The following is a 17,328-nucleotide window of genomic DNA, read 5'->3' on the forward strand; positions in this document are numbered from 1 at the left end:
TCCAGCCTTCCTACCTACTGCTACCTTCCTGTACAACTGTTGCTGTAGGTGTAAAACTGGCATAAATTAGTTTAACTACTTTACTGAGTTGGTTTGAAGATTAGGGGAGATCATGCAAGAATGTTTAGCTATAAAGGGTGAAACTTACCGTTTTTAACCCCTTTCTTCCCCTTTTAAGAAAACTTCCGTTGAAGTCAGCGTACCATAGCAGGGCTGAAGCGTCCAAAACAACCTCCTTGCAGTCAAGGTCTCTGCAAGCAAATTACTATGATTTAAATCAATCCTCTAACAGCAAGGTGCAAAAGACGGGTACTCTCAGGTGGCTTGAAAAAAAAAAAAAAAAAACAAAACTGACTGGAGAGATCTTCGAAAAATGAAAAATTTTAATTTAGTTTAAATTTTTTTGTACGCGGGTATACAGAGTTCCCTGATTGCCTTACCTTCACTGTTTAACCTCTGCCTTGTGACCTAGGCTGGTTGTGGAAGAAAATATTTACAAAGTACATTTAATTACTACTCGATTGTTCTGTAACTATGGAACTACTAATTCATCTTCCTTTGCACCAAGTGGTTTCTAAAATCATAACGATTTGGCCATCTTCTCTTGGGAATGAGCTGTCGCTGGGGGGTGTGGGTGTGGAGGGAAAGGGTAAGATCGAAGTTCAAATTAAAGACCAGAAAGGATGTTTTCATTCGAATAACCTCAACCTAGTTGCTATCTTCCCACCCATCTCTGCAAACTTTTAACCCTCCAGGAGCGGCTGGCTGCAGGAAGCCGGCGGCTCTGGGGCACCCCTCCACCGCCGCTGTCAGGACCCCGCGAAGGGGTGAGCCGGGCGGAAAAAGTTCTCTGTTCGGCTCCCGCCCTCTCAAGAACTGCAGCTAGCGTAGTGGGGGGCGGGCGGACCGGTCACGGAGGAATCTGCAATTTCCGGGAGGTTGGGGGAGCGACCCCTAACACCGCCGGGCCGGGGCAGCCCTAGAGCCTGGCTTCCCGGGTTCCGTAAGGCTGCGGGGCGCGCCTGCAAGGGGCGCGCTCGTCGCCCCCACCTGCGGCCGTGGGGAGCGTCCGGGCCCGGCGGGGAGGGGCTCGCTCGCAGCAACCCGACCGGGGCGGGGCCCGGGAGGCGGGGTCTCCGGCTCACCGGGGCCGGGCGGCGCCTGGAGCAGGCGGGAGGGGCCCAGACGGCCGGTTGAACGGCGGCCGCAGCTGCAGCAGAACGGCCCGCCGGCGGCTTGGGGCCGCGCGCCGGGAACCTCGCGGGGCGGGCGGGCGCCGCACCCCCTGCCTGGCCGCCTGCGCCCCGGGGAGGCCGCCCGTGCGCGACGCGACCAGCAGTATGAGCAGCGGCTACAGCAGCCTGGAGGAGGACTCCGAGGACTTCTTCTTCACCGCCAGGACCTCCTTCTTCAGGAGAGCGCCCCAGGGCAAGCCCCGCGCCGGCCAGCAAGTGAGTGGAGTGCGCGGCGGGCGCTGCTGCTCTTCCCCCATCGCCCTGGCGAGGCGGGACCCCAACTCCACGTGTCTCTGCGGGGATGCTCGCCCGGGAGGAGGAGGAGGAGGAGGAGGAGGAGGCCGAAGAGTGGCTTCTGCCTTTTTCGGTCCCGGGAACATGGCTTGAACCTCTGCCTGTGGGCGTGGGGTGCCCTGGGCTAGGGAAGCAGGAGGAAGGGCGGGGAGGCGGAGGGCCGGCTCTTGCCTTCCGCGCCAGATGGCCTCTGCGGCTCCGCCTGAGGGCCGCGGGCTGCGGGGGAGCAGTTCTGAGAGCCAGGAGGCTTCCCCGGGCCACTCCCGGCGTCTCCCCTTCGCGTCCCTGCCGGGTCAACGGTCGGGTTTCCCCACCGTCCCTCCTCGTTAGTACGCCCAATGGCCCTTGGCCCCAGCGTGGCTTGGGGGAGTGTGTAATGGCCTTGGGTGGCCGCGGTGACCTGCCTCCCCTCGCCCTGCTTGGGGCGCGCTGGCGGGGGAGGGGACCCGAGGGCCGCGCGGACCCGACAATAGTAGGCGCTCACGAAATCTGGGTTGCTGGGCTTAGAGGCTGTGCGTTTCCTGTAAGGTCAAGTTTATGGGAGTCCCGAATGTTTTGCAAACAGGCTCCGGTGCTAGATAGAAACTAGCCGGCGAGAGCTGAGCTTTAGGCCGGTTTCTTCCTTTTTTGGAGGAAGCATGCCGTGGGAAGCATGGCTTGGGAAAAGATGGGAAGGGAACTTGTGCCAGTTTTGCCGGTCGTGACAGTGTTTTTTTAGGGAGGGTTTCCAGACCCGGCGCTTGAACCCGCGGCCTGCTGCCCTTGGGAGCCGGGCCAACCCGGCCACGCTCTCATCAGATTACAGAAGACTGTAATGGAACAAACTTGTTGCTTTTCGAAAGCAACAGACGTGCTTCGGACGTTTCTCTCAGACAGTCCTGGAGACTCGAAGCAAGAGAAATCGTTCCGGGTGATGGTTTTTGTATTTTTTAAATTTTTAATTTTTTGTTTTGTTTTTGTTTTTGGGTGGTGGGGAGGGAATCTGTCCAGGGTGCCCTTGCCAGGTCTGCTTTTAAGTTTATTGAGCCCTTTTCTGAGGTCAAGTTTCTTTCGAAGAAGCGTCTTAACCAAACCAGAAGAAGTGGGAGAAGGGATGATGAAGGGCCACACTGAAGTCAAGTGTCCTTATTCTGTTAACAAAGATTAATAGGCTTAATGGTGAGTGAAGTGCCCGGTGACAGTTTCGTCTTTATGGTTTTTTTCACACTTTCAGGGGGCACTATTTACTAGGGTGATCTCTTTATTTTCAGTAGAGAATGTGCTAACAGCACGAGTTTGGAAGTCAGAGGTCTCCCCCCCCATCTCACTTTCCATCAGTTATGGAAAATGGATTAAAAAATAATCGCACACACTTGTTATTTTTTTTGTTTTAAGGATTTAATTTTTTTTATTTTAGTTGGACATAATACCTTTATTTAATTTTTATGTGGTGCTGAGAATCAAACCTAGGGCCTTACATATGCTAGGCCAGTGCTCTACCACTGAGCCACAACCCCAGCCCTAGGAAAAATGGATTTTCCTTGTGCTTTTTTTTTTTCTTCTTCTTTTTTTAAACTTTGCTTTTCTCTTTCTTTTCTGGGTCTGTCCTTTCTTTACCTTCTTCACTTGGCATTTTTCACCTTCCACTTAGGTTGTTGTTGCCATTTGACACGTGGAGGCTGCTTGGGCTAGATTGAAGTCTGTTCCAGAGGTGGCTAGTAATCCCCAGAGAACTAGTCAGCTCTTGGATTCTCCAGGTGTGTGACATTCTCCTTTACAAGGGACAGAATCTCCAGGTTGGAATTGAGAATTCTTTGGTGCTTTAAGAAGAAAAAAGCATTTCTTTTTAGCTTTATATGCATATGGTGGTTCTATGTTGTATGCATTAATTTATGTAAGTAACCTAGCATATATATTATGCTCATGTAATATTGTTTATTGAGCATTTAGAATTAATCTAACATTAATATGTCTTTTGCAGGATTTTGTTGAAAATCAGAACAGTAAGGCTGGTTCCTGACTTGAAAAGTCTTGCGTATATGTTCTGAAGCTCTATTACCTGTGCATTTCCCCTTCTAGCATAATAAATGCAAGGTGCTGAGTTACAGGAGTTATTTGCCAGGGAGAGAAAGGGTCCTAAATTGAATTTTAGTGGGCATTTTGTTTTATCTAAAGAAAGTACTGTCTTTTAAGTTCCTGCTAAGATTTGTGAATAAGGAAGTGATATAAAGCACTCTTGGTGGAACATTTTTTTTATAGGGTCAGATAAGTTGTCATTTTATTATGCTTATGATTATAAGAATAAGATAAATACTTCTGACATACAGTGTAGTATTGAAGTTTTTCTCTAGGTGGAAAGAGGTTGCTGTAATATCTGTTATTGATAGTAGTGATTATTATTTAAAAAAATTTTTTTTGTAGTTGTAGATGGACAGAATGCTTTTATTTGTTATTTTATGCAGCGCTGAGGGTCGAACCCAGTGCCTCACACGTCCCAGGCAAGTGCCCTGTCACTGAGCTACAGCCCCAGCCCCAGTAGTGATTATTTTTTATGCTGTTGACCATCTAGTGGAAAAGCTGGGAAATTTGGTTTCTAAAGCTCTTAAAAATATTTAGAAAAGGTCAGATGTTTGTGGTGAATGCATGGTGGGGAGGAAATGGTAAGGACAGGATGAGAATTTTCTTTCTTTTGCCAAGAGAAGGAATGTAACCCAACTTCTTTCCATCCCCAACCTGAACAAAATCTTAAAGACAATGAACGTGTCATCATTTTTTTTCTATTTTCTTTTTAAAAAATATTTTTGTTAGTTGTTGATGAATCTTAATTTATTTATTTATATGTGGTGCTGAAGATCGAACCCAGTGCCTCACACATGCTAGGCAAGTGTTCTACCACTGATCTATAACTCCAGCTCCTCTTATTTTCTTATCTGTACCGTTCTCTTAAAAAAAAAGGAAAAAAAAAAAAAAAAAAAGGAAAAAAAGGATTAAAAACCTGTCTGAAGGATATAAAGAAAATGTCTTTTTGTGGCATTTCCAATGTTGTGTATTATAGCTGTGTCCCCAGGCCTTGAACTGGTACCTGACATATAGTAGTTGTTCAGTGAAGACTAGTTGAATGAATGAAAGCTTTCCTGGCTTGAAAATAATTGGATTACTGTTTTCAAATGTACTCTAGCTTATGATTCTCCCAAGAACCCTTTGAAGCATTAACCTAATAAAAGAAAAGGTATTTTATAGGGCAGGTGCAACACATCCGTAATCCCATCTCCTTGGTATGCAGAAGGCTGAGGCAGGAGGATTGCAAGTTTGAGGCCAGCCTGGGCAACTTAGCAAGACCTTGTCTTAAAATAATAAAGAATTGGGGATGTAGCTCAGTGGGAACATGTCCCTGGGTTCAATACCAGGGGCAGTGGGACAGGGAAACAGGAAGTATTGTTAAGTGATTGTCTAAGGGTCCATACTTAGAAGGAAGACTGGAATTTGGGTTTTCTGACTCAAATTTCACTTTCCTTTTTGTTACCTTTTAGCACAAACATTTTTAAAATTCAATTTTCCCTTTGCAAATATGGACATATGTAAGTTAGGAGTTTTTTGAAATTCAACTTTGTCTTGCACATATTATCATCAGAGGTCGTAATTCACATTTGTAGATTCACCAAGTTTCCAGGAATCTACCTAATTGGAGTTTCAAGCAGATCCCAAAATGTTGATTCTGTAGTTCATGATTTGCCTTTTCTGATTTTTATGACAAAATCAAGCTACCTATAAAAACAGGACACGGTGGGATTATGACTCAGTGGTAGAGCACTTGCTTAGTATGTGTGAGGCACTGGGTTCTATTCTCAGCACCACATACAAATAAATGAATAAAATAAAAACAGGACACATTCAGAAATCCAAAGAGTAGAGGTGGCCCAAAATTATTAGTGTAATCTCTTGGAGCATGTCTTATTTCTTGTTTAAGATGATCACCTTTCTTCCTGAGCCTTTGGTAGTGCTTTTGCTTTATAAGCAGAATAGTGCAGACATATTAAGAAACTTGAATTGTCTTCTGAATCATCCACACTTTGTAAAAAGCAATACTGAGGAATTGTTTAATAAGGCACACCTGTGGTACATAAAAAACCTTAAATTCACTCTTTGGGTTTTCTCCTTATTATCATTTCAGTAGTTTTGTGGCTCTTTATTTGGCTATGTCTTATTGTGAGAATTGGCAATAGTAAGTTGCATCCTCCTCCTCTCATTAGTGTTTCCACTGAAAGTTTTGAAGGTAGCTCACTGGGGCCAAAGAATAGTAGGTTTATAGCATCAAAGGTATTTTGGTTATATTTCTTTTGTGTGTGTGTGTGTGTGTGTGTGTGTGTGTGTTTGGTACCAGGGTTTGAATCCAGTGGTGCTCTGCCACTGAGTTATAGCCCCAGCCCTTTTTATTTTGAGGAAGGGTTTCACTGAGTTACTGAGACTGGCTTTGAATTTGTGATCCTCCTGCCTCAGCCTCTTGAGTTGTGTGGTGCTGTGCTTGGCTGGTTTTACTAATGTTTAATCCCTGGGCTATAGAATGTAAACATTCCTACCAGCCATTTTGCCTAGTGTAAGGCGATTTGCACATTTTACCTGCATGTCTGATCTATTCTGTTCTTACATAGTCTTAATCCATTGGAATTTTGTGTTTATATGAGCAGGACTCACAAAGGCCTATTGCTTTAACAGAATTTCAAAAGAAAATTAGTAGTTCCCAATCTCTTATAACCTCATATGTGACCAATACACTCCTTATTCTGTTTCTTCTTCCGGCTAACTTGCAATATTTGGAATTATTTGGAAAGCATTGACACAAAACATTTATGAAAAGCAAGGCTAAAAATATCTAATAATGTGGTTATTCTTTTCAGACTTCCTTTGGCAGTCAGTGCCTGTCATGCTGTGAACATTCTCTTTCTGGGAGAAGAAAAATGAGGCTGACCCAAAGCTTTCTAGTGTGTTCTGATCACCAGCTCTTAGCCCTGGGCATCAGCGCTTGTCTTCCCCCACCTACCTAACATAACTCACTGCTCTTTGATAAAGGCCCTAGATTGAGGCTTGCTTTGGACTCCTAATTTGGCCCGAGGTCATTAGCTACCCATGGCAACCCTCTTCATAAGGGATGGTGAAAAGACAGTAGGGTGTATGGTAGCTGCAGGCAAAGGAGCTTCTGAATGATGTATCAGGGCTAATGTGGTCTGTTTGTGCCTTTGTCATTGTGTAGTAGGAAGTTTTGATACAGCTGAACAGGCATTACCTATGTCACAAGACCCAACTGATTGTTCACTCTCTGATGTTTATTTATTTATTATTATTATTTTTAATATGTATATATTTTAGTTGGCAATGGACCTTTATTATCTATCTATCTATCTATTTATTTATATGCAGTGCTGAGAATCAACCCAGTGCCTTGCATGTGCTAGGTAAGTGCTCTGCCACTGAGCCACAATCCCAGCCCCATATTTATTTTTGAGACAATGTCTTTCTATGTTGCCCAGGCTGACCTCAAATTCCTGGGCTCAAGTAGTCCTTCTACCTCAGCCTCCTGAGTAGCTGGGACTGCAGATGTATGTCACCAAGCCTGGCTTATAATAGCTTTTGTAGTAGCATATAACTAGAATTCTAATCATGTTAGTTTTCTCTTAGTTCTTTTCAGAATCCGGGTTATTTCCCTTTCTGAACCTTGGCCTGGAGTTGCTTCCCTCCATTATCCTTCTTGTGTCAACTTAAATGTCACCTCAGAGAAATCTTCCTGAATCGCATATCTAAAATAGACGTCCTCCCCTCTGTTAAAGCTCTCTGTTCTTTCCCTTCATAGCAATAATATAATTTTAAAAAAATGAAGATGGAGACTGGTATGTTTATTTTGCACATAAAATAAAGGATCAACTAAAAATGAATAAAAATCTCCTTTTTTTGTTTTTGTTTTTGTTTTTTGTAGTACTAGGGGTTAAACACAAGAAGGTTCTACCTCTGAGCTATATCTAAGCCCTTTTATTTTTAGACAGGGTTTCCTTAAGTTGCTCAGTCTAGCCTCAAACTTGTGATTCTCCTGCCTCAGCCTCCTCAGTACCTGTGATTATAGGCGAATACCACCATGCCTAGTAAGCCTGCTTGTTTTGGGTGGATGTCCCAGTACTTGGTACTATTAGTCTGTTAGTTTTCCTTTATATATAAGTGCACATAATTCCCCATGCCCCCTCTCCAAACAAATCGTAAAACGTCACAATATCTTACAGGTGGTAGTCATTTAAAATAGAATGATATTGGTGATATGTAATTACTAGCTATATATTTTCTATTACTAGTTATACTAATAATATGTATTAGTTATTCTAGTAATATATACTAGTTATTATTAGTAATATATATGACTATATATTTCCCCTTATTTTCAGAAAGCTTGTCATTTTTTTTTTAACCAGGGATTGAACCCACTTCAATCCACTGAGCCACTTCCCCAGCCCTATTTTGTATTTTATTTAGAGACAGGGTCTCACTGAGTTGTTTAGCACCTCACTGTTGCCGATGCTGGCTTTGAACTTGTAATTCTCCTGCCTCAGCCTTTGGAGCCGATGGGATTACAGGCTGCACCACCACACCCGGCTGTGTCATTCATTCTTTCAGTGAACAATATTTAAGAGTGCCTTACTATGTAGTAGGCTCTCTGGAGATAGAGTGGTAACAAAACCAAGTCCCTCGTCTCATTTAGTAATCTGTTTAAAAGACATTCCAGATTGACAAAATATCTCTTAGACTCTTCTTTCAAGAACTCGCTTCTTTAATGTATTTAAGGAAACTTGGAGCTTTTTTATACTTTAACAGGAACATATCTATTTTATTGTCAAACTGTATGTCCATTTAGATGGAATTGTCAACATTGAGGGGTATCCCTGCAAGACACTGACTGACATCTGAGCTATATTGTAGCACATTTAGTCATTTAGTAGATGGCCCTTTTTCAACAGAAACAATCATCTTCAAGGATATAAAATGCAACAGTTAGAGTTAATTGAACCTCTGGTAGTAACCAAAATATGAACCAAAATTAACCACAACAATAACAAATTAACTGAATTTGGTTTATTTCCAGTGTTTGTCTTCATAGTTTTGGTTTGACTATCAGTGACTAGTCAAATGACTTTTGTTTCGATGTTAATTTTTACAGTTTTTTCTGGTGCTGGGGAAGGAACCTAGGGCCTCACACGTGCTAAACACGTGCCCTTGTCAATGTTTTTTCAATGGAGAAGGTGAGCTATGCTCTAAGAAGCATGTCAGAAACCATAATAAATAAAATTTGAAATACATCTAAAAATATTATAGTTTGTTCTGAGTGAAAAGTGAACATGCTAAAGCCATGCCATCCAATATAGTGCTCACCGGAGCCCTTGAAATGTGACTAGTTGGAATTAAATGTGCTGTAAGTATAAAATATCAGATTTTAAAGACCTAACCATGAAAGAAAGAATGTAAGGTATATCACAGTAATTTAAAAATACTGATTACATGTTTAAATGATATTATTTTGGGCAAATTGACTTCAATTTTACCTGTTTATTTTTTAATATGCTTATTGGAACATTTAAAATATACAGGTAGTTTGAATTATAATTTCTTCTGGACAGTGCTGCACACTGAAGTAGAGCTAATAGTCCTTGCCATACGGTTGAATCTCCATCTCTGGGTGGCTATTGGTGGATGGGGTGCCATCCCAGTGTGCTACAAAGATTGCTGTTTGTGAAGGGGGAACTTGCTCTTTACTGTTGGGAATGGGTTCTTCTTGGACTGTCTTGGATCATGCACACAGCATTTGGAGGTTGTGAAACTTTTGTGTAGGGAACTTATTTTTCAAAAAAATGTGAGCTAATAGGATAAAACTGCCCTACTGGCATTCTAAATGCAACTCTGCCTTCAGTTTACAGAGAGAATAGGGCTCATTATTTCATAGAGTATTAAAACAGCAAGCTTAATATGCATTTTATGGACTGTAATTGCTAACTGCTGCTACATGATTCATTCAGCTAAGAATAATTTACAAATTATATATTGCAGCACTTGGTTCTTTTTCCAGATATTAAACAAAGTGAGATTATTAGAGGAGGAAAAGGGACAAATTTGGGTATTAGAAACTAGAATAATAGATTTTTTAGAAGATCTTGAATTTAACAGAGTTGGAATATAATCAGCAAAGTGTTCCCCTGACGTTATGCGATGTGTGTGTCTTTAAGATTGGTCAGGGCAGGGGTTGTGGCTCTGGTAGAGCACTTGCCTAGTGTATGGGAGGCACTGGGTTCCATCCGTAGCACCACATAAAAATAAATAAATGAAATACAGGTGTCCACCTACAACAACAACAACAACAACAACAACAACAACAACAAAAATATATATATATATAAATATTATCTTTTATATATATAGATAAAAGATTGGTTAGGGTACTTTTCTAAATTCATTTCCAAGTGTTTATTGAATATTCACAAAGTGCTGGACTAGGAGCTAGGAATTCAATGGTGAGCAAAACAGACTGAAACATGCAGTTTAGTAGTCTGCATAGATCATTTGAGTTTGTTCAAGTAAGCGAAATCATACACTACTGTATTTATCTTTTTGTGATTGACTTAGTTCAGTTTGCATAATGTATTCAAGGTTTATCTGTGTTATAGCATGTGTCAGGATTTCCTTCATTTTAAAGACCAAATAATACTCCATTGTATGCATATATCTTTTTTTTTTTTGTTTATCCATTCATTCATCTATCAGTACTTGGGTTGCTTCTACCCTTTGGATATGGTGAATAATGCTCCTGTGAACACAGCTGTACAGATATCAGTTAGAGGCCCTACTTAAAATTCTTTTGGATTTGTACCCAGAAATGCTATTGTTATGTGCCATTTGGTGATTCTGTTTCTAATTTTTTGATAAACACTGTACTGACAAATTTAAATCTTGCTATTTAATCTATAATTATGGAATTTTTTTAAAAAACTGGGAATCAAACCCAGGAGTGCTTTACCACTGAGATACATCCCCAGCCCTTTTTTATTTTTTATTGTGAGATAGAGCCTCCCTAAGTTGCCAGGCTGTCCTTGAACTTATGAGCCTCCTGCTTTAGCTTCCTGAATATCTGGGATTATAGGAGTGAGACATCATGTCTGGCCAAATTATGAGACATTTTTGTGCCACCACACCTGGTTGAATTATGAGATATTACTGCAAGATTTCAGTTTTCATTTTTATGTCTACATTGTATTTTATTAAATAGGGATTATTCCCAAATGTTGGATAATTTAGTATTTCTAATTTTTACTACTACATAATACTGTTGTAAACATGTTGAGCATGAAACTTTTCCATTATGGATTAATATGTTAGGATAGATGTTCAAAAATGGAATTTTGCTGAGCATGAGGGTATGGTCATTTTTATGGCTGCCATTATGTATTGTCAATTTATGACTATATTTTTACTCAGTTACATTACTCTCTTAACTCTAAAAAATTAAACTTCAGTGAGTAAAGGCACCTTATTGTCATTTGACTTTCATTCTTTTAACTGTGAATTTGACATTTTTCTGTGCTTCTAAGAGAATCTTCTTTTGTGTGAGCGTTGTCATGCATGGCCTTTGGCCACTTGTTTCTTAGGTAGGCGGAAGTCTTAGAGGGCTATTCTTGAGCCCTGTGCATGTTTAACTGGGTAATGTTCCCCTTTTTTGTGGTCAGCTGAACTTCAGGTTATTTTTATGACTTATACTGTTTGTACCAAAGGGTCATTACATATTTTGGTATTTTGAAATACTTCAGAATGTGTTTCAGGTTGACATCACTGAAACTCAGAATAAAATGCTTATTACTTGTATAGTTACCACATAGGACAGGCATTATGAAGAAAGCAGCACCGAGAATACAGAGGGTGGGGAGTTGGCTGGTGTGTCTTTACTAGCCTTGTGAGAAAGGGGAACTATAAATCCTGTTTATCTTTGAATTTCTGTAAATTTAGGGCTGATGGGAGTATCTAAGTTATAAGTAGCCTAGGTATTAGAAAAAAGAATGGAAAACAAACTACTGAAAACTCCTCCCAGCAAAGAATTTATACTGTTTACTTATAGGCTTATCATCTTGATGAAAAATTGCAATTAGAGAGGAATCTGACATTGCCAGATACTTAAGGGCTTGTTGGTGCCTCTGTAGAAAATTATTGCTTCATCACATGGTGTAACTTCTTGTTTGCCCTGATTTTTTTAGTTGCTTTTTTTTTTTTTTTCCTTTTTTTTTGATACTGGGTGTTAACCCAGAGGCACTTTACCACCAAGTTAAATCCCCAGCCCTGTTTCAAATAAAATGTTTCTTTTTAATTATACATGACAGTAGACTGTATTTTGACATATTATACATACATGAAGTATAACTTCCTATTTTTGTGGTTGTATATGATGTGGTGTTACACTAGTCGTGTATTCATATACAAACATAGGAAAGTTATGTCCCATTCATTCTACTGTCTTTCTCATTCCCTTCCCTGCTCCCTTCCCCTCATTCCCCTTTGTCTAATACCAAGTACTTCTGCCCCCTCTCCCCATCATATGTTAGCATTTAGCATCCACATATCAGAATATTTGACCTTTTTTTGGGGGGGGTGGATGACTTATATCCCTAGTTCTTTTCTTTTTTTATTTTGAATCAGGGTCTCACTGAGTTGCTTAAGACCTTGCTTAGTTGCTGAGGCTGGCCTTGAACATGTGATCCTCCTGCCTCAGCCTCCTGAGTCGCTGGGATTACAGGCGAGCACCATTACTCCCAGCTAGGATTGTTTTTATTATGTGAATTTTTTTATTTTTGCAGTGCTGGTGATCAAATCCAGGTCTTCATACTCTTCACTGTGCTAAATGGACCCCATCCCCCCCTTAAATCCCCATTTTTCTTAGCTTGAATAAGCTTACCTTGAAAACTTCCCACAAATGCTTGCTTTGGGGAATTTTCCAAAATATTTTGCCAAACGGGGCACCGTGGCACACACCTGTAATCCCAGGACTCAGAAGACTGAGGCAGGGAGACTGAGACAGGTAATTTAGTTGAGACCCAGTCGCAAAATAAGGGCTGGAGGTGCAGCTCAGTGGTAAAGCACCCCTGGCCCTGGGTTCAGTTTCCAGTACTAAAAAAAAAAAAGTCAGCATGGTCATAGAAATTTATGAGTATATAATATAGGTCTCAAATAGTAAAAACTTATGAAATTAGAAAACAATGTAGCTAAATGTATTATATAGGAAAAGTACTAATACTAAAGTTTAGCATTCTATACCATTTTACAATTACCAGAGCGTCCCAGGAAAATTAAAATTCACATGATCTTATTACCTTAATTCCGTGGAACTTTTTGAGAAACTAACCACAAAAGTTTTAATGAGGCAGGCCTTAAGCAGATGCAGGTTTCATGGCATGAGAGAGGTGAATTGAGGAATACTTGACTACAGTGAGTAATTTCCCAACTATGGGAAAATGTAAATATTATGTAGATGGTTAAAGAAACAATAATATCACTTTTGTCCATTTCAGGTCTTTCTCGGTTTGTTTAAACAGGCTTGTGGATTGCTTTTTCTTGCCAGGAAGGTACTGCCCTTTCAAATCTTTCTGAAGTTTGAAAATTGCTTTCTTGCTTTTCCTGTGACCTTCAGAGGTCATGCGGCAGAGTTATAGCACAACACTGCTATGCTTAGTTTGATCCTTGGTGTCCTGTTGGTCCCTGGTAGAGGAAATCTGTTCTATGAATTATACCCAAATAATTATTCTTGCCATTTGATGGAGAGTACTTGCAGGGGAAATAAATACTGTTCAAAAATGCAAACCTAGCACCAGTATCAGCAAATCAACTTCAGATCCATTCTGAAGGGGAGTTCTGTTACAGTTTTGAAGTTGACATTCTAGTAAGTAGATAGGTCTGCACTGTTGGAGGTAAGGGCTTAAAACTCAGTGTTGAGCCAGGAATAGTGACTATTATAATTCCAGCAACTGGAGGCTGATTCAGGAGTTTCACAAGCTTGAGGCCAACTTCATCAACTTAGTGAGACCCTGCCTCAAACTAAAATTCACAAAGGGCTGGGGATGTAGCTCAGCGGTAGAGAACTTTCTTAGCATGCTCAAGACCCTGACTTCAATCCTTGGTGCCATGAAAAACAAAAACGAAAACAGTATTGGTAAGGGAGGGAACTGGGTTTTGTTATGGGCTAAGAAGATATGTGTTCTTAACTGATGAATTGACTGATTGGAAGCAGTTAGGTATGGAGGCAGCCTGAATTGAAATCAGTGCTGGCTGTGTTGTCTTGGGCAAGTCATTGCACATCTTCAAGCCTCAGTTTCCTCATCTGTAAACTAGTGACCAGTGTGGCAGGTAATAAGCATTAATAAATGTTAGCCGTTGTTATCTTTAAAAGGTTCTATTGTATATGATCATTTACAAACTCTTTAACTGATGGTGGTTGAGAGATTTAAAGTGAACTACCTACTTGGCCAAAGAGCCCAAAGATGAGGAAACTGTAGGTGTCTCTTTGGCTTTGTTAACTAAAATGAATTGGGAGTCCCAAAGTAATTGATAAGGAAAGAGCTTCAGTGTTCCTGGAGGTGGTTATTTTTGTTTTCAAACTGCCTGCCCTATCTATCACCCATGCCTTTGTTTTCTGGTTAGGGAGCTGTTTCCTCCTGACCAAGCCAGAGGCCACCGCAGGTCTTCACCAACTTCTTTCTCCTTTCAAGTGGCCACCCTAGCTTGAAAGAGCAAAAAGTGGTTCTTTTGCCCAAGCGTTTATATGTAAGCTAACACACATTGTATGGGCTTTAAAAATGGAAACTTCCTCTTTTCTGCCTCTGACTGCAGAATTCTGGAGTCTTGCCCTGGGCTGCTCACTTGACTGGGTGACAAATTCCGCTTCATCCTGGGGGCTTTCCTTTTTCCTCTAGTAGGTCTTGTGCTCATTGTTTAGGGACTTAGTCACTGTCTTGTTTCTGGTTTTCAGGAGATCAAATCAAATGAGGTAATCTGGGCAAACTGAACTGCATGATGTGCTGCAAAAGGAGACGCTGCGGCTGTTGTTGGAGCCCAGTTCCCTACTGTGGCTGCCTTCCCAGCCCTGCTCTCCCACCCACAGTGTCCCTCTCAGTGCAGGGATTTCAGCTTTGCTGGCTTTCACAGTTTGGAAACAAACTTGCTTATGCTTGAATGCAGATGTTGAAGGAACTCAGTCATGTGATCTGTTTGGTCAACTCTTCAGAGTTCATTTATACTCAGTGAAACTGGGATGAGTTGTGGAATCTGATGGGAAATCTTCCTATGGGGGAATCCTTCTGGAGTTGGTTGTTTATTCTCCACCCCTAATATCCCCTTCCTTTTGATTGTGTTTCTTACAAAAAAATTGGTTGTCTGAAACTGACTTTATGTAATTCCAAATACCATTATAAGCATTTTTAATAGTCTTAAAAATTTAATTTGAGGTGTAGTGTCAGTGATATAATCTCAATTGAAGTATATTATTATTAACTAGTTAATTCAAATAAAAATAGCTGGCATTAAAGGACATGTTCAATAAAAGTTAACTATTTTGTAGTGGTATTAGCATTACTAATATAAAACAATTTGGTAGGAGCTTTTACTGAGGAAGTTTTATTCAATAGGGAGGTCTGTGAACCTAGAATTGGGAGATTCTTTGTTCTGGATGTGTCATTTACCAGTTCTGGAAGCTTGAGCAAGTTTCCTTAATTAGTTTCCTTGGGTATTTGAGAGGGATTAAAATTATGTGGAAAGCATTCCTAGATTATAAATCATTACAGTTGCCAATATGACAGTATCATAGGTGGGTTTAGAGACTACTCTTAGAATTGTTTTCTCTTGCTTTTAATCTTGTCTCACATAAGTTGATTATGAGTTCTGAAGCCTACCAGGAGGCGACACTCGATAAATAGTTGTTGAAAATGTCCCCTGGGGAAAAAGAAAAGAAAATATTCCCTGTTTCTTCTGTGTCTATTTTTTTCTGCAAAGTAGTGATTTAGGGCCCTGAACAATTGATAGCCAAGTTTAAATTACATTCTGAAGTGAGTTTGGTATTTATGAAGCTCTCTGATGACATTCCAGCTCATTGTTGTATCAGGGGAATTGAGCAAATTCAGTTTTATTCTTTCTGAATATTCTGTGAGCTTCACAAGGGCAGATCACATCTCTAGTTCACCACTGCACAGTCACGAGTTGATCAATCATGGGGCTACTTTTTGAGAAATGTGTCATTAGGCAATTTAATCATGGGAACATCAGAGTGTACTTACACCAACCTAGAAGGTACAGGTCAGTCACTTGGTGTGGCCTCTTGATGCAGTCAAGAGGTACAGTAAACACAAGATGTATGAGACTGCTGCCAGAGTAACACAGCATCCTGTTTTACAGTACATGTTTTTCAATTAAGTAGAAGGTGTTCAATCCAAATAACGATTAAAAGTATAGTATAGTAAATACATAAACCAGTAATGGTTGGTTGTTACTATCAGGTATTAAGTACCATACATAACTGAATGTGCTGGACTTTCATACCACTGGCAGTGTAGTAGCGTGGTTTTTTTTTTTTTTTTTTTTTGGGCAGGGCTACTGGAGATTGAACTCATGGGCATTTGACCACTGAACCACATCCCCAGCCCTATTTTGTATTTTTATTTAGAGGCAGGATCTCACTGAGTTGCTTAGTGCCTTGCTAAATTGCTGAGACTGACTTTGAACTCTCGATCCTCCTGTCTCAGTTGCTGGAATAACACAACGCATGCACCACGCCACAGGAACGTGGCATGCAGTAAGTTTGTTTATGTCAGCATCACCACAAACTCAGGCATAGTGCTGCGCTACAGTGCTACCAAGGCTGCCACTTTACTAGACCATAGGAATTTTCCCATTGAATTAGCGTCATGAGACCACTGTTGTATATGTTTTAGTCCATAGTTGACTGAAACATCATGTGTTGCTGAACCAGTCAGTACTGTACTTTCAGTGTGTTTGTGTTGCCTGACATTGGGGACTGACGGGGGCCTGTTGGCTTCACTTTTCAGCCCTGGGGATGGAGCCCAGGGCCTCATGCATGCTAAGGGTATGTTTTGTTGCCAAGCTACACCCTAGAAACTTGTTGTTTGTTGATTGACCATCTGGCAGATTTGTGTCAGAATTGTAATCAAGAAAAAGCAGTTGGGTGAAGGCAGTGAAACAGGGTTGCTTATTTGTTTCAGGTGGAATGATGAGACAGTGGTAATAGAGTCTGCATTCATGCGGAAGTGAGTGAGGCAGACATTCAAGCCACAGGGAAAGCATACTTGGCTGGTGGTGTAGAGAACAGGGTCTAGAGTTGGTTCTTTATTAACGAGCACAGGTAACTTGGGAAGAGTTTGGAGCTTCAGTTTCTTACTCAAAGGTCCTGGCCAGTTCTATGACGAATGATTAATTTATTCTGGAGCTGAATTGTGATGGACTTAATGACAATGAGACTTGAGGGATTTCATCCATGAATGTACCAGGATGTTAATTAATGAGTTTGGAAACAGCTGTCTTAGGTCTTATCTGCTTGGGTTGGTTACAGTATGGAGAACTGTTTAAGAAAGTCCCCCAGCGGTGCCACATTCCTCAGCACCAGAGCAGGATGAACGTACCAGCATCCTCTGCTTACTGAGAGTGCCAGCACAGGTAGGTGGGTTAGTCACTGTACTTCCTGAAAGGGTGAAACTTGGGGATAGTGCAGCATTTGGGAGTGAGGAAGTGTTCGATTCCTCTGGTGGAA

General features: G+C 41.1%; 1 protein-coding gene across 1 annotated transcript in view; it reads left to right on the plus strand.

The window, feature by feature from the left end:
• Positions 1–1,144: 1,144 nt before the first annotated feature.
• The window catches only part of Rassf3 (Ras association domain family member 3), a 70,052-nt gene continuing 53,868 nt past the window's right edge, over positions 1,145–17,328 (plus strand). Inside the window, exon 1 of the mRNA XM_047551147.1 lies at positions 1,145–1,451. Coding sequence (XP_047407103.1) covers positions 1,341–1,451 — 111 coding nt within the window. The 5' untranslated portion in view covers positions 1,145–1,340. The remainder of the gene's footprint in view (positions 1,452–17,328) is intronic.

This window comes from Sciurus carolinensis, chromosome 4 (genome assembly GCF_902686445.1).
Source record: "Sciurus carolinensis chromosome 4, mSciCar1.2, whole genome shotgun sequence".
In the NCBI taxonomy this organism is placed as follows: Eukaryota; Metazoa; Chordata; class Mammalia; order Rodentia; family Sciuridae; genus Sciurus; species Sciurus carolinensis.